General features: G+C 63.6%; 2 protein-coding genes across 4 annotated transcripts; one reads left to right on the forward strand and one right to left on the reverse strand.

Annotated features, from left to right (window-relative positions):
* Nucleotides 1-144: 144 nt before the first annotated feature.
* CGAS (cyclic GMP-AMP synthase) lies at nt 145-8,106 on the reverse strand. The gene is made up of 5 exons (XM_068170219.1): nt 7,198-8,106; nt 5,988-6,210; nt 4,414-4,671; nt 2,767-2,869; nt 145-1,206 (listed from the first exon to the last, which is right to left on the reverse strand). The coding sequence occupies exons 1-5, from the start codon at nt 7,939-7,941 to the stop codon at nt 864-866; spliced, it is 1,671 nt and encodes a 556-aa protein (XP_068026320.1). The 5' UTR covers nt 7,942-8,106; the 3' UTR covers nt 145-863.
* Nucleotides 8,107-8,392: 286 nt separating this feature from the next.
* Nucleotides 8,393-18,883, forward strand: MTO1 (mitochondrial tRNA translation optimization 1). Of its 3 annotated transcripts, none has more exons than XM_068170220.1 (12): nt 8,393-8,635; nt 8,756-8,955; nt 9,863-9,980; nt 10,617-10,906; nt 11,765-11,877; nt 11,960-12,150; nt 12,689-12,819; nt 13,462-13,666; nt 14,576-14,747; nt 15,550-15,668; nt 16,276-16,433; nt 18,129-18,883. In XM_068170220.1, exons 1-12 carry the CDS (start codon nt 8,428-8,430, stop codon nt 18,315-18,317), a joined length of 2,094 nt encoding a protein of 697 aa, XP_068026321.1. In that variant the 5' UTR covers nt 8,393-8,427; the 3' UTR covers nt 18,318-18,883. The 3 variants fall into 3 exon arrangements, with proteins under 3 accessions (XP_068026321.1, XP_068026323.1, XP_068026322.1); XM_068170222.1 differs by having other exon boundaries at nt 12,776-12,819; XM_068170221.1 differs by having other exon boundaries at nt 9,866-9,980.
* The last annotated feature ends 554 nt before the right edge of the window (nt 18,884-19,437 follow it).

Consider the following 19,437-nt stretch of genomic DNA (forward strand, 5'->3'; position numbering starts at 1 on the left):
AGGGGGAGAGCACAGGCAGCTGGCTTGTGGCTAACTGGGGAGGGGGAGAGGTTTCTGCTGCTGTTCTCCTGTCATTTCCTAGCCTGAGGAGGTAAAAGAGTTCACTGCAGTGATGTGAGCAAAGCCACACAGAGAAACCACCTCTGGAGGTCTGCTTTTATTCCTTCCCTGGCAAGCTGCTTCCCACCTGGCTGTCAAGTTGTCAGCCAGGCTGCTGCTGGGGGAAGCCCTCTGGGCAGGAGCTGTTCTCCCAGCTCCTGCTGGGGCAGACCTTGCCTTGACTCAGGTGTCACAGGAGGAAAGAGCAAACCAACAGACTGGCTGTGGTGAGGTGAGAGGGTCTGAAGTAAAATGGTTCCCTGCATGTGCCTCTGGGCCTTCCCTCTTTCCTTTGCTCACCAAGGGAGGGGAAACCTGGGCTTCAGTGAGGCCTGGAGGTTATTTTGTAGGCTAGAAAGATGGACTTCCCCTGGCTGCTTTGAGGAGGGCTCCAGCACAGCCCTTGGTGCTGTGTGCTCCCCCTTGCACCAGACTTGTAACAGGAAGTCCATTGCACATCATACCAGCAGAGAGGTGCAAGGCTACACCTGCCCCAGCAGCTGCAGAGCAGTCCTCAGGAGCAGGGTGGGGGGCAGCCAGTCCTTCCAGGCATGAGGAGCAGCAAGAGACCCAAGCAGGAGCCTCCCTTCTCAGCAGGCTGCCCCCTCTGTGCAGCTTTGTCCCTGCTGCTCCTGGCTGAGTTGGCTGGGGCTGGGGTTTGGTGTTCTGTGCTATCAGGCTGCTGAAGAATGACTTCAGGTGCAGAGGTTCTGGTGTTCAATTAGCAGATGTGCAGGGCTGGAAGGCTCCTGGGAGCTGTGTTCCTAGGAGCTCTCCTGCAGGATGGGGAAGCCATTGTTCCATTCCAGTAGTATTTGTCTGGCAAGGAACTCACTGCTGGCCTTATCCTCTGGGCCCAGCAGGTTGTACTGGGGAACAAAGAAGTGTGGCAGGTGAGACCTCTGCAAGCCCTCCAGAAACTCCAGCAGGGACCTCTGAAAGCAGTGCTCCAGGTCTGCCACAGGCCAGTCTGTGTCATTTGGCCACCTGGCACAGGAGTGGAAGAAGGAGGTTTTGACATAGTAGGAAGGGATTTTCTCCAGCCTCTCTGGGTACTTGAGCTTCAGCCTCTCCAGCAGGTACTTCAGAAGCTTCAGACAAGCTTTCCTGGGAAAGGGAGGAGAGCTTGTTAGGTGCCTCCCACCCAGCCCAGGCTCTGGGGGGTAGATACTGCACCACACTGCTGCTGGTGGCAGTAGAGCCACAGGCTGGGCTGGGCCAGGAGGGAGAGCCCCAGCTGGATCCCCACAGCCCTCTCCAGCCTCCCCTTCAACAGCTCCAGGCAGGGAGCCTCAACCACCTCCCTGGGCAACCTGGGCCAGGCTTCCACCACCCTCCTGCTGCACAACTTCTTCCTCACCTCCAAGCTCAAGCTGCTCTGCTCTGCTCTGCAGCCCTTGGCCCTGCTGCTGGCCCTGCAGGCCTTTGCCAACAGTCTCTCTGCAGCCTTCTTGCAGCCCCTTCAGCTCCTGGCAGGCTGCTCTGAGCTCTGCCTGCAGCCTTCTCTTCTCCAGGCTGCACACCCCCAGCTCCCTCAGCCTGGCCTGGCAGCAGAGCTGCTCCAAGCCCCTCAGCATTCTCCTGGCCTCCTCTGCAGCCTCTCCATCAGCTCCAGGTCCTTGCTGTGCTGAGGGCTGCAGAGCTGCACCCAGCCCTGCAGGGGAGGTCTCAGCAGAGCCAAGGGGCAGAATCCCCTCTCTGGCTCTGCTGGCAGAGCTGCTTTGGGTGCAGCCCAGGCTGCCCTTGTGCTAACTGAATGAATGCTTTCAGGAAGCACAGAGTCTTTGGTTGGAAAAGACCTTCAAGGTGACTGAGTCCAACCATTCTCCAACTCTGCCAGGGCTGGTGCTCAACCACAGCCCTCAGCACCACAGCTCTGTCTTTCAGGCACCCCCAGGGATGGAGGTTCAACCACCTCCCTCAGGAGCCTGTTCCAGTCCCTGAGAACCCTTTCAGGGAAGAAGTTTCTCCTGATACCCAACCTCCCTCTCCCCTGGCACACCTTGAGGCCATCTCTTTTCATTCTTTCCCTCAGTGCTAGGGATAAGAGCCCATCTTGCTCCATCCTCCTTTCAGGGAGAAGCAGAGTTGGAAGGTTTCCCCTCAGCCTCCTCCAGGCTAAGCACTGCCCCTTCCCTCTGCCCTTCCTCCCCAGCCCTGTTCTCCACCCCCCTCAGCTTCATTGCCCTTCTCTGGACCCTCTCAGCCCCTCAGTGTCTTTCTTACAGTGAGGGGCCCAAAACTGAATCCAGTGCTCAAGGTGTGGCCTCACCAGTGCAGAACAGAGGCAGGGGGAAGAAGTCTCTCTGCCTGCTGGCCACACTCTTAATGTACCCCAGGAGCCCAGTGGCCTTCTTGACCGGGGGGGGACAGGGCTGGCTCATGGTGAAGTGGTTCCTCACCAGCACTCCTGGGTGCTCTGCAGAGCTGCTCCCCCCTCAGCTGCACTGCTGCAGGACTCTGCACTTGCCCTTGGTGCACCTGCCCAGGCTGCCCTCTGCCCAGGCCTCCCTGAAGGGCAGCACTGCTCCCAGGTGGCTCTCAGCAGCCAACTGGCAGAGAGCTCTCTGTGCTTAACACTCTGAGAGGTGCAGCTGGAGCAGGCCTGGGCAGTGCTTGGCCTGCCTCACCCAGGCTTGAAGGAGGATCCTGATGTGAAAGACTGACCTGCAGCACTTCACTCCACCAGCCTCACAGCAGGTCTTTGTCTTGCCATGGTTGTTCATCATGGCCTTCTCGATGTGGGAGAAGGAGAGGCGCCAGCAGTTGCCTGCAGGTGGGCACAGGGAGGGGCAGTTGTTACACAGCAGCTCAGTGGCTGCAGCTCAGCCAAGTGAAGCCTAACTCAGCCCCACCAGCAGGTAGCTCTGCCTCAGCTGCCCCCCCAAACCCACCTGGAGTGTCCCTAATGGAGGACAGAGTGAAGCTGCTGGGGGCTCCAGCACTGAGGTAAGGCTCTGGGGGTTTGCTGTAGCAGTGATCTTAAGCCTGGACTCTGCTGCTCTGGGGGACCAGGATTTGGGCAATGAAACTGCTGCCAGCAGCCTCCTGCCTCAGCAGCACTGCTGCCTCTCCAGCCTGGCCCTGGATTCAAAAGCCTTCACCACTGCTTTCAGCTTCTTGGTCCAAGCAGAGCCACAGAACAGAGGCATGGAGCAGGTTGGGCTGGGAAAGGCCTTCAAGAGCATCCACTCCAACTGTCCCTGACTCCACCAAGGCTCCTCAGCACCACCTCTCTCTGGCTCTGAAACACCTCCAGGGATGGGCACTCAGCCACCTCCCTGGGCAGCCTGGGCCAGTGGTTGCAGCTCTTGGAAAAGAGAGTCTGGAAGCTTCCTTGCCCAAGCCAGGGGCTGGTGAGTTTGTCAGGGGGAAAGGTGGCTGTGCCAAAGGTAATGTTTCTAAAAGCAAGGCTGGGCAAAGCCTCTCTCCTCAAACCACCACCAGCTTTGGCTCTCCTTCTCTAACCCTGACCTGCCTGCCTGGCCTGCTTGCTTGCTGCTCCTTGCATTGACCTGTCCCAGGAAGAGGCAGCCCAGGAACAGTTCCTTGGCTCTTACTCAGAGGGCTGTGCTGACAGGAAAAGGCAAACAAGCCCCAACAGAGCTGACTGACTCTGCCTGAGCTGTTGGATTCCCTCACCTGTTCCCACACCACCACGAGGAGCTGTGGCATTTCCACAAGCTAAGAGCTTGGGGTGAGGGGTCTGGAGGGGAAAAGGAATGCCTGCAGGAGCCAGGGCAGAGCTCAGTGAGGAATGCTGCCTCTGGCCAGGGAAGCAGAGTTTGCTTCCTGCAGGAGCACCTGGTCTGTGCCCTGCCCAGCTGGAGATCTCTTTTCCTCTTAGCAAATCAGTGACTGTGGCTGTTGGGGGTTAGCACAGGAGCAATCCCTATCCATGTGGCTGACCTCAGGGATGTCACAGAGTGCCAGGGGCTGGCAGGGAGCTCAGAGCTCAGCCAGCCCAAGCCCCCTGCCCCAGCAGGGTCACCCACAGCAGCTCACACAGCAACACATCCAGCTGGCCTTGCAAGAGCTCCACACAGGGAGACTCCACAGCCCCCTTGGGCAGCCTCTGCCAGTGGTCAGTGTGTGCCTGGCAGAGCAGTTGGGGCTTCAGGTTCAAGTACAGGACAAGCAGTGTCACAAAACTGATGCTGTGAGGAGGGATTTCACTCACCTGTAATCTGGACAGAGCCAGGGTAAGGTACAGAGGGCAGAGCTCTGAACAGGGGCTGGACCCCCCCTCTCTAGCCCATGTTAAGTGAGCAGGTTGGAGAGAAGATGCTCCTTAGCTGCCTGTGTTCAACATACCTCTCTGAACCTTCTCCCTTCTGTTTTGCTTGGCTACCAGATAGAGTGGTTGGAGTCTGTAGTCTCTCCTGACCTTCCTTCCCAGCCACTGCTCGATCCTGAGGCCATCCTCGGTGCTGCAGGGCCAGCTCTGATTAACTTTCAGAGTCAAGATGATGTCCACTGAGATGACTGAGGGAGGCTTTGTGCTGGGGTTGGTGATCAGAAGAGTTATTGCAGGGCTGCCAGGCCTCTTCCTTTTCACAGTCACAGCCACATCTGGCAACAGAAAAGAAACTGCCTGGGGTCTGCATTCCTACAACAGAAGCTTCCTTGTGTCAAGAGTGTTGAAGGCTTCAGGGGAGAGGGATTGGAAACCAGTCAGAGTCCAGCCCCAGGCTCAGGCACTGCCTCTCTACCTCCAGGCTGTGGAACAGGAGGAAGGCCTCTGGAGGAGCTGTCTGAAGCAGGAAGCTCTCCTGGAGCTGCTCTTTGCTTGATGTTCTGTGGCTGCAGGCTCAGACCTACACTGATGCTCTGCAGCCACCTGCTTCACTCCTTGGAGACAAGGAGAGCAAAGAGATTGGGCCAGGAGGTTTCTGGGGGCTTAGGGGAAGAGGAGCAGCCTGGAAGCTGCTTTCTGTACAGCCTGACATCACACACTGGGTCACTAGAACAGCTCCAGGGACTGGGTCAGGCTCTTCTCCTGGGCAGCAAGGGCCAGAGCAAGGAGCAGGGAGGTCATTGTGCCCCTGTGCACTGCACTGGTTAGGCCACACCTTGAGTTGAGTGTTGAGCTGCTGGAAGGTGTCCAGAGAAGGGCAACAAAGCTGGGGAGGGGTCTGGAGCACAGCCCTGTGAGGAGAGGCTGAGGGAGCTGGGGTTGCTTAGCCTGGAGAAGAGGAGGCTCAGGGGAGACCTTCTTGCTCTCTCCAACTCCCTGAAGGGAGGCTGTAGCCAGGTGGGGGTTGGTCTCTTCTCCCAGGCAACCAGCACCAGAACAAGAGGACACAGTCTCAGGCTGTGCCAGGGGAGGTTTGGGCTGGAGGTGAGGAAGAAATTCTTCCCAGCAAGAGAGACTGGCCCTGGGGATGTGCTGCCCAGGGAGGTGGTGGAGTCCCCATCCCTGGAGGTGCTCAGGAAGAGCCTGGCTGAGGCCCTTGGTGCCATGGTTGAGTTGATCAAATGCTGCTGGGGGGATAGGTTGGACTGGATGAGCTCAAAGGTCTTTCCCAACCATGTAAATGAAAGCTCTGCCTCTGGCCCCCAGCTCAGCACCTGGCTCCTTGGACACAGCTGATAGATTCCAGACACACAGGTCCAGCAGGAGGCACCAGGCATGGGCCAGACCTCTTCAGGGTCATTGTTTCCACACAGAGAGAGGAGCAAAGGCTTAACCCCATCAGATGATCAGCTCCCAGCCCTGGGTGCTGGCTCTCAGCACCAGAGCAAGCTGGAGCCAGGGGCACAGGAGGGCCTCCACTGGCAGCTCCCTTGCCACAGAGAGAGCTGGCTGGGGGCAGAGCTGAGCTGCTGGGCAAGGCAATGACTGCCCTGTGAGCACTGCTGCTGGAGCTGGCTCAGCCAGGCCTTACCTGGGATGCTTTTCACTGCTTGTTTAATAATCTCTCTCAAGGCATCGAGCATCTTGGAGGCAGATAAAGTTTCCTCTTCATCTACAAACTTGGTCAAACCCTTTTCCTTTGGGTTTCTTTTGAACTTCAGGTAGTAAAAGGCTCCAGTGTCATCACTGGGCTCCAGCTGAAGCCTCTCCATGGGTATCACCAGCATGATGTCAAACTCGTTTGGTTCTGATATCTGCAGGGCACAGGAACACAGCACTCAGCCTGCAGCCTGGGGGTTCTTCTCTTCAGGCTTTCAGGCTCAGCTTGGTTTTGTCTCTGAGGGCTTTGGTGCACTTTCCCTTTCTGCTGGGGAGTGCCAGCTGAGCCTGGTGGCTCTGCAGTGAAAGACTGCTGTGTGCTCGGGGCAAGGGGAGCAATCTGCCGGCAGCAGCTCACCTCCCAGCTTTGCAGCCTGTTAATGTTTAAGAGCTTTATGGCTCTGCAGCCCTTCCTAGCAAAGCACACAGACATTAGTCAACCTCTCACACATAGGAACCAGCTGTGGGTAAGGCAAGTTGCACCACAGAAGGGGAGGGACCTCTGAAGATCAGCTGGCCCAGCCCCCCTGCTGGAGCAGCATCACCCAAAGCAAATCACTGCTGTGCCTCTGGGAAGCAGACAGAAACCCAACCAACAACCAACTCCCCTCGAAACCAAATCTCCTTTCTTTTCCTCCCCGTTTGCTTCGGGGGGGAGTTTGTTCCTCTTGCCGGGGCTTTTGTTGAAGCTGTCCCCGCGTTTGGCTTGCAGCTGGAGCTGCCGCCAGAGACGCGAAGGTACTGCTGTGGCTCCTGCTTTGGGGGACGCCTAGGAGCTAGAAACGGGCAGAAGGCCTTCCGTGCCGTGCCGCCCCCACTGCCCCTCCCCTGGCCCCGTGCCCCCCGTGCCCGGCAGGGGCTTGCTGCGGCTGTAGCGCAGTCCCGCTCGGGCAGCGGCGCTTGCTGACCGCGCGTCCCTTCCCCTGGCACTCGCTCGGCGATTGCCTAAGGCTCTGCTGGCAATTAACGCAGCAGCCGGCAAGGGCTTTCCTCGTAGGGAAGGGCTGGCTGGCAGCTGCCGTGGCAGGGCAGGAGCCCCGCCGAGCCGCCGGGCTCCACCTGCCGCCACGAAGGCAGCAGTCGGGAGAGGCCCTGCCGGGCCCCGGACAGTGTCCGTCCCGCTCGGCGACCCCGCAACCCACCTTGACGTGCTCGTAGTAGCTGCCGGCGCCCAGTTGCTCTACGGAGCTGAAGGGGCCGCCGTGGCTGCGGATGGCCTCGGTCAGCTTTAAGGTGACGGAGTTCACCAGCCGCGACGCCTCGGACACGTCCTGGCGGTCTAGGGTGAGCCGCGCCAGCACCTCCCGCAGGCGTAAGGCTCCCGCTGCCGACGGAGGGCGGGGAACGGCCACGGCGGCAGCGGCCGCCCCGTCGGGCACCGCTGCTGGCCTCTGTGCCGCGGGGGCTCTGGTGCGTGGTGCCCTGCCCCGAGGGGCTGGAGGCGCCCTCCCGCCCTTCGCTGCCGGGCCCGCCGGCGGGCTCCTGACGGTGGAAGCTGGCCGCGCCGGGCGGCTGCGACGGGCAGCGGCTCCGTTCCCGCCTGGCTGCTGGGCGGTCGCGGCGCCGCCCGGGCTGCTACAGCCCTGTGAGGGGCTGCGGGCTACGGCCCTCGCTGCCCCCCGTCCCCGCGGGGCTGCGGGCCGTGCCCTGCGCCCGCCACGCTCCCCTCTGCCGCCGGCACCGTCCATTGCTTCCGCTCCGTCTCCGCAGGGCGGCGGACGCGGCACCAGCGGGGGCGATTTCCCGCCTCTGCCTTCCGACGAGTTCCTCTTCCAGGCAGCGCGTCCCCGTCGAGGAACCGAAACGGCCTCCACGCTCGGGGAGACCCGAGCCCGCTGGGCTGCGCCGCGCTGCCCGCCTCGACCGGCCCCTGCCTGGCGGTCCATGAGCGGGAAAGCTCTGACAGCGGCAGCCGGGATGGGCCGGTCCGAGCCATCCCGGAACGCGTCCGACCGTCACCCGCCAATCACCTGCGCGCATTTTCCCGCTCGCCGGCGGGGCGAGAACAGGTCGAGCAGCACCGGTGACGCCGATGCCTCACCAGCCGCCCGCCAGCGCGACGGGCGGGGCTGCTCCGCACCGAGCGGGAGAGGCGGGGCGGGCTGCGGCGGCCCCGCCCCCGAGAGAGAGGCGGGGCGGGCTGCGGCGGCCCCGCCCCCGGGCGGCAGAGGCGGGGCGGGCTGCGGCGGCCCCGCCCCCGAGCGGCAGAGGCGGGGCGGGCTGCGGCGGCCCCGCCCCCGAGAGAGAGAGGCGGGGCGGGGTGCGGCGGCCCCGCCCCGTCCAGCTCTGCCTCGCCCCGCCCCGCTCCGTGCCGCGGTTCCGCTTCCGGTGGCGGGCCCGGGCCGGCTGCGGGGCGCCCTGCCTCTGCCGGCATGTGGTCGCGGAGCAGCTGGCGCCGCTTGGCTCTCCCCCCGGCTCCGCCGCTCAGGCACCGCCGGGCGGGCAGTGAGGTGGCGGCGGGGGCGCAGCGGTACGACGTGGTGGTGATCGGCGGGGGCCATGCGGGGACGGAGGCGGCGGCGGCGGCCGCTCGCGGCGGGGCGCGCACGCTGCTGCTCACGCACAGGATCAGCACCATCGGTGAGGCCCGCGGCGTGCCGGGGGCGCGGGCGGGCTGGGGGGGCCGGCCCGGCCGCGGTTGCGGGCGCCGTGGGCGCCGGGCGCGGAGGTCGGTGGTGAGCGGCGTCCGCCTGTGCCTAGGGGAGATGTCCTGCAACCCCTCCTTCGGCGGCATCGGGAAGGGGCACCTCATGCGGGAGGTGGACGCGCTGGACGGGCTGTGCGGGCGGCTCTGCGACCGCTCCGGCGTGCACTACAAAGTGCTGAACCGCTGCAAGGGCCCTGCCGTCTGGGGCCTCCGCGCCCAGATCGACCGCGGCCGCTACAAGGAGCTGATGCAGGTGAGAGCGGCGGCGCCGGGGCGGGCGGCACCGAGCCCCCTCCTGCCCCCCGCCGGGGCGGGCGGCACCGAGCCCCTCCTGCCCCCCGCCGGGGCGGCCGCAAGAGAGATTTGGCTGACCGGGGGGGGCCGCAAGGAGCTGCCTGTGGGGGCCCCGCTGCGGCCGGGCAGTCACAGCGCTGCTGTGCGGGGGTGGCCCTGGCACTGCCCCGTTGAGGGAGACCCTCACGGTGTGCAGGCGCAGCCGCAGGGGCAGCTGCCGCTTCCGTGGTGGAGGGGAGGGGGTCTGGACAGCTCTGTCCCAGTCTCAGGCAGTGGTATTTGCCCACTTGCCCCACAGCAGGTAAGCTCCCGTGTGCAGGCAGCCCTGGACAAAACCATCAGAGGCTGGAGCCCCTCCTGTGCAGGCTGAGGCAGTTGGGGCTGTGCAGGCTGGAGAGGAGAAGGCTCCCAGGAGACCTCATTGTGGCCTTCCAGGATCTGCAGGGGGCTGCAAGAAAGCTGGGGAGGGACTTGTGAGGGTGTCAGGGAGGGATAGGACTGGGGGGGATGGAGCAGAACTAGAAGTGGGGAGATTGAGATTGGATGTGAGGAAGAAGTTGTTGCCCAGGAGGGTGGTGAGAGCCTGGCACAGGCTGCCCAGGGAGGTGGTGGAAGCCTCCTGCCTGGAGGTGTTTGCAGCCAGGCTGGAGGTGGCTGTGGGCAGCCTGCTGTGGTGTGAGGTGTCCCTGCCCATGGCAGGGGGATGGGTTGAGCCTTGGGGTCCCTTCCAGCCCTGGCAGCTCTCTATGACCTGGCAGGGATGGCAAAGGGAGGAGAGCAGCAGATGGTGTGGAAGTCAGCAGGGCTTGGGGCTGCCCCTCGTGCCTCCTACCTTGCTGACTCCTGCAGTGCCTCCTTCCCGACAGAAGGAGATCCTCAGCACCCCGCTGCTGACGGTCCGAGAGGCGTCTGTGGAGGATCTGCTCCTGGCAGAGCCCGCGGCAGACCGTGCTGGCAAGTGCCAGGTCACCGGAGTGGTGCTGGGTACGTTCTGCTGCCTGCCCCCTGCCCAGCTCATCAAGCCCCACTGACCACCCAGCCCTGTCTGATCAGCCAACCAGCCCCCCGTGCCAGGGGCCTCACCCGGCTGCTCTGAAACACCTAACTCCCACAGCCCCCCCAGCACTGCTCACGGGGCTTGTGCCCCTGCCCAGCCCCCTGCCCAGCCCTGTGCCCCAGCCCCCTGCCCAGCCCCCTGTCCATCCCTGTGCCCCAGCCCCGTGCCCCAGCCCCGTGCCCCAGCCCCCTGCCCAGCCCCCTGTCCATCCCTGTGCCCCAGCCCCATGCCCATCGCTGTGCCCCAGGCCTGTGCCCAGCCCCCTGTCCATCCCTGTCCCAGCCCCGTGCCCAGCCCCGTGCCCAGCCCCGTGCCCAGCCCTGTCCCAGCCCTGTCCCAGCCCCGTGCCCAGCCCCCTGCCCAGCTCCGTGCCCCAGCCCCCTGCCCAGCCCCCTGTCCATCCCTGTGCCCCAGCCCCGTGCCCAGCCCTGTCCCAGCCCTGTCCCAGCCCCGTGCCCAGCCCCGTGCCCGTCGCTGTGCCCTGCTCCGGACGCCCTTGCCTGCCTGGCGGGGCTCCGAGCGCCCCCTGGCGGCGGCTGCGCGCTGAGCCGTGGCCGTTGCAGGGGACGGCGGCGCGGTGCGGGCCGGCAGCGTGGTGGTGACTGCGGGCACCTTCCTGCGGGGCACGCTGCTGGTGGGGCTGCAGAGGCAGGCGGCCGGGCGCCTGGGGGAGCGGCCCGCCCTGGCCCTGGCACGCACCCTGGAGCAGCTGGGCTTCGCCATGGGCAGGCTGAAGACCGGCACCCCCCCACGCCTGGCCAAGGACTCCATCGACTTCAGGGGGCTGGAGGAGCGGGCGGCCGACAATCCCCCGGTGCCCTTCAGCTTCCTCAGCAAGGCTGTCTGGATCAAGGTGGGGCTGGGCAGGGGGGCTGAGCAGGGGGGCTGAGCAGGGGGTTGAGCTGCCTTCCTGCTGCAGGTGCATGTTGTGGGGACAGGCTGGGAGAGACTTGGGGCTGTGCAGTATGGAGAGGAGAAGGCTCCCAGGAGACCTCACTGTGCCCTGGATCTGCAGGGGGCTCCAAGAAAGCTGAGGAGGGACTTTTGAGGGTGTCAGGGAGGGATAGGTCTGAGGTCTTCTCTTCTTGGCCTGCTTTTGGGCCATGTCCAAGCTCTCTGACTGCTCCTGTTCAAAGGCTCAGAGGGTGTCAGGGGTTGGAAGAGACCTCTGGAGAGCTCCCAGTCCAAGCCCCTGCCAGAGCAGGAGCAGAGAATCCAGCACAGGGCACACAGAACACATCCAGACAGGGCTGGGAAGGCTCCAGAGCAGGAGACTCCACAACCTCTCTGGGCAGCCTGCTCCAGGGCTCTGGGAGCCTCCCAGGGCAGAAGTTCCTCCTCCTGCTGAGCTGCAACCTCCTGGGCTGCAGTTTCCATCCACTGCTCCTTGTCCTATCCCAGGGTGCAGCTGAGCAGAGCCTGCCCCCTCCCTCCTGCCCCCCAGCCCTCAGCTCTTGATAGCCATTGATCAGATCCCTCTCAGCCTTCTCCTCTGCAGACTGCACAGCCCCAGGGCTCTCAGCCTCTCCTCCCCAGGCAGTGCTGCAGTCCCTTCAGCAGCCTTGGAGCCTCCCTTGGCCTCTATCCAGCAGATCCCTGCTCACTCAGGCAGTGACCCAGCTGCCATGGGAGGGCCCTCAGAGGCTCTCCAGCAGAGCTGCTGAGGCAGAGCCCGGTGCTGGGGGTGATGTGGAGCTCTGTTCCCCTGCAGCCAGAGGCTCAGCTGCCCTGCTACCTGACCCGCACCACCCCCAGGGCCCGGCAGATCGTCCTGGACAACCTGCACCTCAACAGCCACGTCAGGGAGACCACCAGGGGCCCAAGGTAAGGCTGTGTCTGCATGCAGCAGCCTGCCTGGGGTGACCTGCCCCTCTGCAGGGCTGCTGCTCAGGCGCTGCCGCCGCAGGTACTGCCCCTCCCTGGAGGCCAAGGTCCTGCGCTTCCCCCACCGAGAGCACCAGGTCTGGCTGGAGCCCGAGGGCCTGGACTCCGGAGTCATCTACCCCCAGGGCTTGTCCATGACCCTGCCCCCTGAGCTGCAGGAGCAGGTGATCAGGGCCATCCCGGGCTTGGAGGGAGCCAGGATGCTGCAGCCAGGTGAGGGGGGCGAGGTGTCCGACCCCTGCTGAAGAGCTGCTGCTGGGGAGAGGGTGGCCAGGCCGGGGCAGGGAAGCTGAGCCTCATCCTTGGGTGCAGGGAGGCTTTCCCTTGGGGATCTGTCTTCCCTTGGGCATGATTTTGCTTTCCTTGATGATATATTTTCCCCTTGGTGGTGCCTTTCCTCCCTGGGTGGTTTGTTGCCTCCCTGGGTGGTTTGTTGCCTCCTTTGGTCGTTTGTTGCCTCCCTGGGTGGTTTGTTCCCTCTCTGGGTGATCTCTTTCCTCCCTGGGTGGTTTCTTTCCTCCCTGGGTGATTTGCTGCCTCCCTTGGTCATTTGTTGCCTCCCTGGGTGGTTTGTTCCCTCCCTGGGTGGTTTGTTGCCTCCCTTGGTCATTTGCTGCCTCCCTGGGTGGATCTTTTCCATCAGCAATGGCAGCTGGCAGCCAGAGCCGTGGTGCCCAGCTGGCAGCTCGCAGGCAGGCAGGCAGGGGCCGTGCAGGGCCTGCCCCAGGAGCTCTCTGCTTGCTTGCCACAGGCTATGGGGTGCAGTATGACTTCCTGGACCCGCGGCAGCTGACTGCCTCGCTGGAGTCCCGCCTGGTGCAGCGCCTCTTCTTTGCAGGCCAAGTGAATGGCACCACAGGCTATGAGGAGGCTGCAGCCCAGGTGAGTGCAGCCCTGCCCCCACCCGCCCCTGGGGCACCAGCCCTTGGCACACAGCTCTGCTGCTGCGGTCACAGAGCGGTAGGGGTGGGAAGGGAGCAACAGGGAGCAGCCAGTGCAGCCCCCTGCCAGAGCAGCACACCCAGGGCAGGCCACACAGCAGTGCCTCCAGAGTGGGTCTTGCATGTGGCCAGAGCTGCTCTCTGGGCAGCCTGCTCCAGGGCTCCAGCACCCTCACGGTGAAGCTCTTCCTCTTGTCGAGGTGGAACTCCTGGGTTCCAGTTTGTCTGCACTGCCCCTTGTCCTGGCACAGGGCACCACTGGCAGGAGGGGCTCTGGCCTGGGCTGCTCACCTCCATCCCAGCCCTGCACAGATGCTTTCCCTTCGGCTGAGCGTTGCTGTAGCCGAGGCTGCAGCGGCAGGAGGCCCTGGAAGCGCTGCCCCAGGCTCCGGTCCTGCCGGCAGGGGCCGAGGAGCCCCTCGGGCGGGGGGGTGGCGAGGAAGAGGCTGCCAGGTGCCTGTCCCAGGCCCCCTGCAGGCCGCACCGTCAGCCCGGGGCCGCACCGTCAGCCCTGCCGCGCCCAGCCCGGGGCCGCGCCGAGCCCGGGGCCGCGCCGAGCCGCACCTCGCTGTCTGCCCGCCAGGGGGTGCTGGCCGGCATCAACGCCTGCCTGCGGGCGCGGGGCAAGCCTCCCTTCCTGGTCAGCCGCACCCAGGGCTACCTGGGGGTCCTGATCGACGACCTGACCACGCTGGGCACGGCCGAGCCCTACCGCATGTTCAGCAGCCGCGTGGAGTTCCGCATGGCGCTGCGGCCGGACAACGCCGACGCCAGGCTCACGCCGCGAGGTACTGCGCTGCCTGCCTGCCCTCACAGCCCTGCCTGCACTGCTTGCACTGCCTGCACTGCCTGCCCTCACAGCCCTGCCCTGCCTGCCCTGCCCTGTCTTGGGGCACAGGCACAGATTCACAGCCACACTCAGGCTGGGAGAGAGCCCCAGGGTCCCCAAGGCCAACCATCAGCCCTGCTCTGCAAGGCTCAGCCCTAAACCACAGCCCCAAGCCCCACAGCCAAACCACCTTCAAACACAGCCAGCCCTGGGCACTCCACCACCTCCCTGCCCAGCACATCCCAAGCCCTGAGCACTCTTGTGCCTAAGCTCCACTCTCAACCTCCCCAGGGGCAGCTTGAGGCTCTGCCCTCTTCTTCTCTCACTAATGCCCTGGGAGCAGAGAGCAGCAGCAGCCTCTGCACAACCTCCTTGCAGGGAGCTGCAGGCAGCCAGGAGCTCTCCCCTCAGCCTCCTCTCTTGCCCACTAACCATCCCCAGCTCCTTCAGCCTCTCTCCAGCACATTGCTTCTCCAGGCCCTTCCCAGCTTCCTTGCCCTCCTCTGCCCTGGCTCCAGCACCTCCACAGCTCTCTGGCACTCAGCTGCCCAGAGCTGGACACAAGGCTCCAGGTGTGGGCTGCCCAGAGCTGAGTGCCAGGGGACAATCCCCTCCCTGCTGCTGCTGGACACAGCATTGCTGAGCCCAGCCAGGAGGCCTTTGGCTCTCTTGGCCCCCTGGGCACACTGCTGGCTCCTCTTCAGCTGCTTGCCCAGCAGCACCCCCAGGTCCCTTTCTGCCAGCAGCTTTCCAGCCACACTGCCCCAAGCCTGCAGCCTTGCTTGGGGTGGTTGTGCCCCCAGGGCAGGGCCTGGCACCTGGCCTGGGTGCAGCTGCTCCTGTGGCTGATGCTCCCTGCTCCCTGCAGGCTTTGAGGAGGCTGGGTGTGTGTCCCAGCAGCGATATGAGCAAGCAGTGAGGATGAGAGCTGCCTTGGAGGATGGCATTGCAGCACTCAAGTCCCTGCAGTTCAGCAGCTCCAGGTGGTCTCAGCTGTTACCACAAGTTCCCATCAGCAGCAGCCGAAGGTCTCCTGCCAGGTGAAGGTTACAGCCCTGCAGCTCTCTGCTCTCACCTGCCCCTGCAGCAGCACATCTGCCCAGTGATTTCACACTGTCTGTCTGTCCCTCCTGAAGCCATCAGTAGAAGCACAGAATTGTGATGGTTGGAAAAGACCTCCAGCATCAATCCCCAGCCATCAGCCCAGCACCTCTGTGCCCAGTCAGCTGTGTGCCCAGGGGCCATGGCCACACACCTCCAGGCAGGAGGCTTCCACCACCTCCCTGGGCAGCCTGTGCCAGGCTCTCACCACCCTCCTGGGAACAACTTCTTCCTCACAGCCAATCTCAATCTCCCCACTTCTAGTTCTGCTCCATCCCCCCCAGTCCTGTCCCTCCCTGACACCCCAGGGCAGAGGGGCAGGATCCTCTCCCTCCACCTCTGCCAGTGCCCATTGCTGGCTCCCTGTCCCAGGCCTGATTCCTGCCCCCCCACAGGTGTCCCAGACCCCTATCCCTCCCTGACACCCTCCAAAGTCCCTCCCCAGCTTTCCTGCAGCCCCCTGCAGATCCTGGAAGGCCACAATGAGGTCTCCTGGGAGCCTTCTGCCTTCTCCAGCCTGCACAACCCCAGCTCTCAGCCTGTCCCCATGGCAGAGCAGCTCTTCAAGGTTTGAGCAGCTGCTCAGTGTGCTGAGAGGAGGCAGCTGGGAGCTGAGCTTGGCTCTGCCCTTGTCCAGGCCTGTGCTGAGCTGTTTGCAGGCTGGAGCAGGGTACAGCTGTGCATCTGCCTGCCACAGCTGACTCCTTCCTGCCAGGAAAACTTCGCTCTTGTTTCCCACAGTGCCTTTGACATCCTTCGATACCCAGAGGTCACCATGGATGTTCTGGCAAGGGCTGTCCCAGAGCCCCTGGCAGAGCTTGCTCAGTGGAGGGAGCTGGCTGAGAGGCTGAAAATAGAAGGTAGAGTGCCAGGGTTGGGGTCTCTGAGGGCTGGGATCTGCCCTTGGCTGGGTGAGGGCTGAGCTGCTCCACTGCTGTTTTGTGTTGCTGCTCAGGGAGCTGAGGCAAACATTTTCCCACAGCCCTGTGTGCTCTGCTGAGCTCCACTCTGGGGCTGGGAGCAGTTCCTCCTGCTGCCTCCTGGCTCTCTCCTTCCTGCTCTGCCAGCCAGGCATCCTTTGGTGGGATGAGAGGGAAAGCCAAGCCCTCTGCCCTGACTTCCTGCAATGAATCCAAGAGTATGGGCTGCTGCCCCAGCCCTGGAGGTGTCTGCAGCCAGGCTGGAGGTGGCTGTGAGCAACCTGCTGTGGTGTGAGGTGTCCCTGCCCATGGCAGGGGGTTGGAGCTGGCTGAGCCTTGAGCTCCTTTCCAGCCCTGGCAGCTCTGTGGTTCTGTGTGGGTTGGGCTCTTTCAATCTGTGAGGCTGAAAACTTCCTTAGGAGCTTCTGAGCCCCTGGGAGGTGACTGCCCCAGGAGTGCCCTGCCAGGGCTCTGCTGCTGCAGGCACCCCACAGCATGCTGCGGGGCCGGAGGGCTCTGACCTGCCTCTGCCTGCTCTGCATCACAGCTGCTTATGAGTGGTGTGTGGCCAACCAGCAGCAGGAGATGGAGGAAGTCCTTCGTGATGAAGCCCTGCAGCTGCCAGAGGACCTGGATTACTTTGCCATCGATGCCTCCCTCTCAGCAGAGGTGAGGGAGAAGCTGGACGCCAGCCGGCCCCGGACGGTGAGTGCCCAGGCTGGGCTGGGCTGGGCTGGGCTGGGCTGGGAGGGAGCTGCAGAGCTCAGCCAAAGGCCTCTGCACCCAGCAGGGACAGCCCCAACTCCAGCAGCTTGCCCACAGCCCTCTCCAGCCTCCCCTTCAACAGCTCCAGGCAGGGAGCCTCAACCACCTCCCTGGGCAACCTGGGCCAGGCTTCCACCACCCTCCTGCTGCACAACTTCTTCCTCACCTCCAAGCTCAAGCTGCTCTGCTCTGCTCTGCAGCCCTTGGCCCTGCTGCTGGCCCTGCAGGCCTTTGCCAACAGTCTCTCTGCAGCCTTCTTGCAGCCCCTTCAGCTCCTGGCAGGCTGCTCTGAGCTCTGCCTGCAGCCTTCTCTTCTCCAGGCTGCACACCCCCAGCTCCCTCAGCCTGGCCTGGCAGCAGAGCTGCTCCAAGCCCCTCAGCATTCTCCTGGCCTCCTCTGCAGCCTCTCCATCAGCTCCAGGTCCTTGCTGTGCTGAGGGCTGCAGAGCTGCACCCAGCCCTGCAGGGGAGGTCTCAGCAGAGCCAAGGGGCAGAATCCCCTCTCTGGCTCTGCTGGCAGAGCTGCTTTGGGTGCAGCCCAGGCTGTGATTGAGGCTTCTCTGTTGTTTCCAGGCTAAACACTCTAACCAGACAACTTCTTACTGCATTCTAAACTATCTCTCTGTGCCATCTGCATACAAATTAACTGAAGTTTCCACAGCCAAACCACCTTCAAACACAGCCAGCCCTGGGCACTCCACCACCTCCCTGCCCAGCACATCCCAAGCCCTGAGCACTCTTGTGCCTAAGCTCCACTCTCAACCTCCCCAGGGGCAGCTTGAGGCTCTGCCCTCTTCTTCTCTCACTGATGCCCTGGGAGCAGAGAGCAGCAGCAGCCTCTGCACAACCTCCTTGCAGGGAGCTGCAGGCAGCCAGGAGCTCTCCCCTCAGCCTCCTCTCTTGCCCACTAACCATCCCCAGCTCCTTCAGCCTCTCTCCAGCACATTGCTTCTCCAGGCCCTTCCCAGCTTCCTTGCCCTCCTCTGCCCTGGCTCCAGCACCTGCACAGCTCTCTGCCACTCAGCTGCCCAGCACTGGACACAAGCATTCAAGGTGTGGCCTCCTGTGCTCTCCTTTCCTTTCCCCAGCTGACCCAAAGCCACAGTGTTTGACCTTGCTCTGTGGCCATGCCACCAGCCCTGTCAGGTGTGCTTCAGGGCAAGAAGTACATGAGCTGTCTCCATCAGGCCAAGCAGCTCTCTCCTCCATCTCCTGCTGGCTGGCCAAGGTGACTCAGTGGATCTCAATGGGGGCATTCTGTTGGATAGCTCAGGGCACTTCCTTCCCAGCAGCTCTCAGTGGGTGCCAGCAGCTCTCAGCTGGGTGCCAGCAGCTCTCCGCTGGGTGCCAGCAGCTCTCAGTGGGTGCCAGCAGCTCTCAGCTGGGTGCCAGCAGCTCTCAGTGGGTGCCAGCTGCTCACTGCTGCTGTGCTTCCAGTCTCCCTCTCTGTGTCCTTGCTGCAAACAGGATCCAGCACAGGCCCCAGCACAGATGCTGGCCCCCAGCAGGGCTGAGCAGCACTGCAGTGTGTCTCCCCCAGGGGCAGGAGGAGGCCAGGAGTGCCCAGAGCTGTGTCTGCCCCCTCTGCCAGGCTGCAGCTGTGCCCCTGGTGACCTCTGGCTGTCTCCCCCGCAGGTCGGAGCCCTCGGCCGCATCCCTGGCGTCACCCCGGCTGCTGTGGTCAACCTGCTGAGGTTTGTCAAGGCTCAGCACCACAAGGCCCAGAAGCCCAAAGCTTCCCCTGGGGCTGGCAGGCCTCCAGCAGGGGCAATGAGCTCAGAGGAAGGCAGCTCCCCCCGGGCAGAAGCCGGCAGAGCCTCCTGAAGGGGCCCCGGAGCGCCGTGGCCGCAGCCCCTCCTGCAAGGTCACCTGTGGCAGAGGTGCCAGCTGCAGCCAGAGCAGGGGCACTTGTGTGCCCTGGCAGGGGCCCTGAGCTCCACAGGGGTGAGGCATGTGTGTTCAGTGTGTGCTCAGGAAGCTAGCTGCAGCCCCTGGTGTTCCACCTGGAGGACTGGAGGGGAAGGGCTCAGAGTTGTGCTCCCTGAGGGCCAGCATCTGCTGGGAGGCCTCCTGGGAAGCAGAGTGCTGCTGGCCCAGCTGCCCGAGGGCTGCCACCCTGCTGGCCCAGCTGCCTGAGGCCTGCCACCCTGCTGCCCAGGGCAGCACAGGGGAGCTGCAGCTGGGGAGTGGCTGCTGGTGGGTTGGGTGTCCCTGGCTGGGCAGCGGCTGCCAGGCTGTGGCCTTTTGCTCTGCTGTCAGCCAGCAGCAGCCACTTGGCTCTGGAGATGTGAGCCACACCCAGGGCTGAGGTGGGGCAGGAGAATGTGTGATGGAAGCCCTGGGGGAGCACCTCCTGGCAAATAAAGCTCACTTTGAAGCTTGGAGCAGCACCTGGGTGTCCCTCAGCTTTCAGCAGAGCCTTGGTGGTATCCCTGGGTCAGAGCTGGGGTGGGGGTGAGCTGCTGAGGGCAGCTGGAGAGACAGCTGGGGCCTGGGGAGGGTGCTGAGGAAGGTGGGGACCATGCCAGAGCCTGCCCCAGGGGCCTCAGCTCCAGCAGGCTGGTGGCTCACAGGCACCTGCCCTCAGTCCACTGAGCAGTGGGGGGGGAGGCTGGGAGGTGACCTGCTGGAGAGCAGCCCCAAGGAGAAGGAGCTGGGGGGCAGCAAGGTCTGCAGGGCACAGCAGTGGGCCCTGGGGGCATTCAGAGTGTGGCCAGCAGAGCCAGGGAGAGCAGAATAGAATGGACCAGAGCAGGTTGGGAGAGACCTTCAAGATCATCCAGGCCAACCTCTCACCCAGCACCACTGTGGTGAAGAGGTCATTCAGTTTATGAATATGAAATATGAATTATGAAAATATTATGTGTATTAATTACCAAACTATTCATAACCGATGCATCACCGACTGCCAGGCGTGTGCTGGTGCACGCTCCTGAAATACATC

Source organism: Melanerpes formicivorus, unplaced genomic scaffold (assembly GCF_026170545.1).
Source record: "Melanerpes formicivorus ecotype bairdi unplaced genomic scaffold, bMelFor1.0.p_v2 SCAF_296, whole genome shotgun sequence".
NCBI classification, from domain to species: domain Eukaryota; kingdom Metazoa; phylum Chordata; class Aves; order Piciformes; family Picidae; genus Melanerpes; species Melanerpes formicivorus.

What these genes read in the sequence shown, in the direction of transcription:
- CGAS (XM_068170219.1), bottom strand. Translation starts at nt 7,941, where the DNA reads ATGGACCGCCAGGCAGGGGCCGGTCGAGGCGGGCAGCGCGGCGCAGCC. An exon ending in GCTACTACGAGCACGTCAAG is followed by an intron (nt 6,211 to 7,197) that starts GTGGGTTGCGGG and finishes TGTGCCCTGCAG; the next exon opens with ATATCAGAACCAAACGAGTT. An exon ending in GGTGGAGTGAAGTGCTGCAG is followed by an intron (nt 1,207 to 2,766) that starts GTCAGTCTTTCA and finishes TCCCTTTCCCAG; the next exon opens with GAAAGCTTGTCTGAAGCTTC.
- MTO1 (XM_068170220.1), top strand. Translation starts at nt 8,428, where the DNA reads ATGTGGTCGCGGAGCAGCTGGCGCCGCTTGGCTCTCCCCCCGGCTCCG. An exon ending in GCACAGGATCAGCACCATCG is followed by an intron (nt 8,636 to 8,755) that starts GTGAGGCCCGCG and finishes GCCTGTGCCTAG; the next exon opens with GGGAGATGTCCTGCAACCCC. An exon ending in GAGACCACCAGGGGCCCAAG is followed by an intron (nt 11,878 to 11,959) that starts GTAAGGCTGTGT and finishes CTGCCGCCGCAG; the next exon opens with GTACTGCCCCTCCCTGGAGG.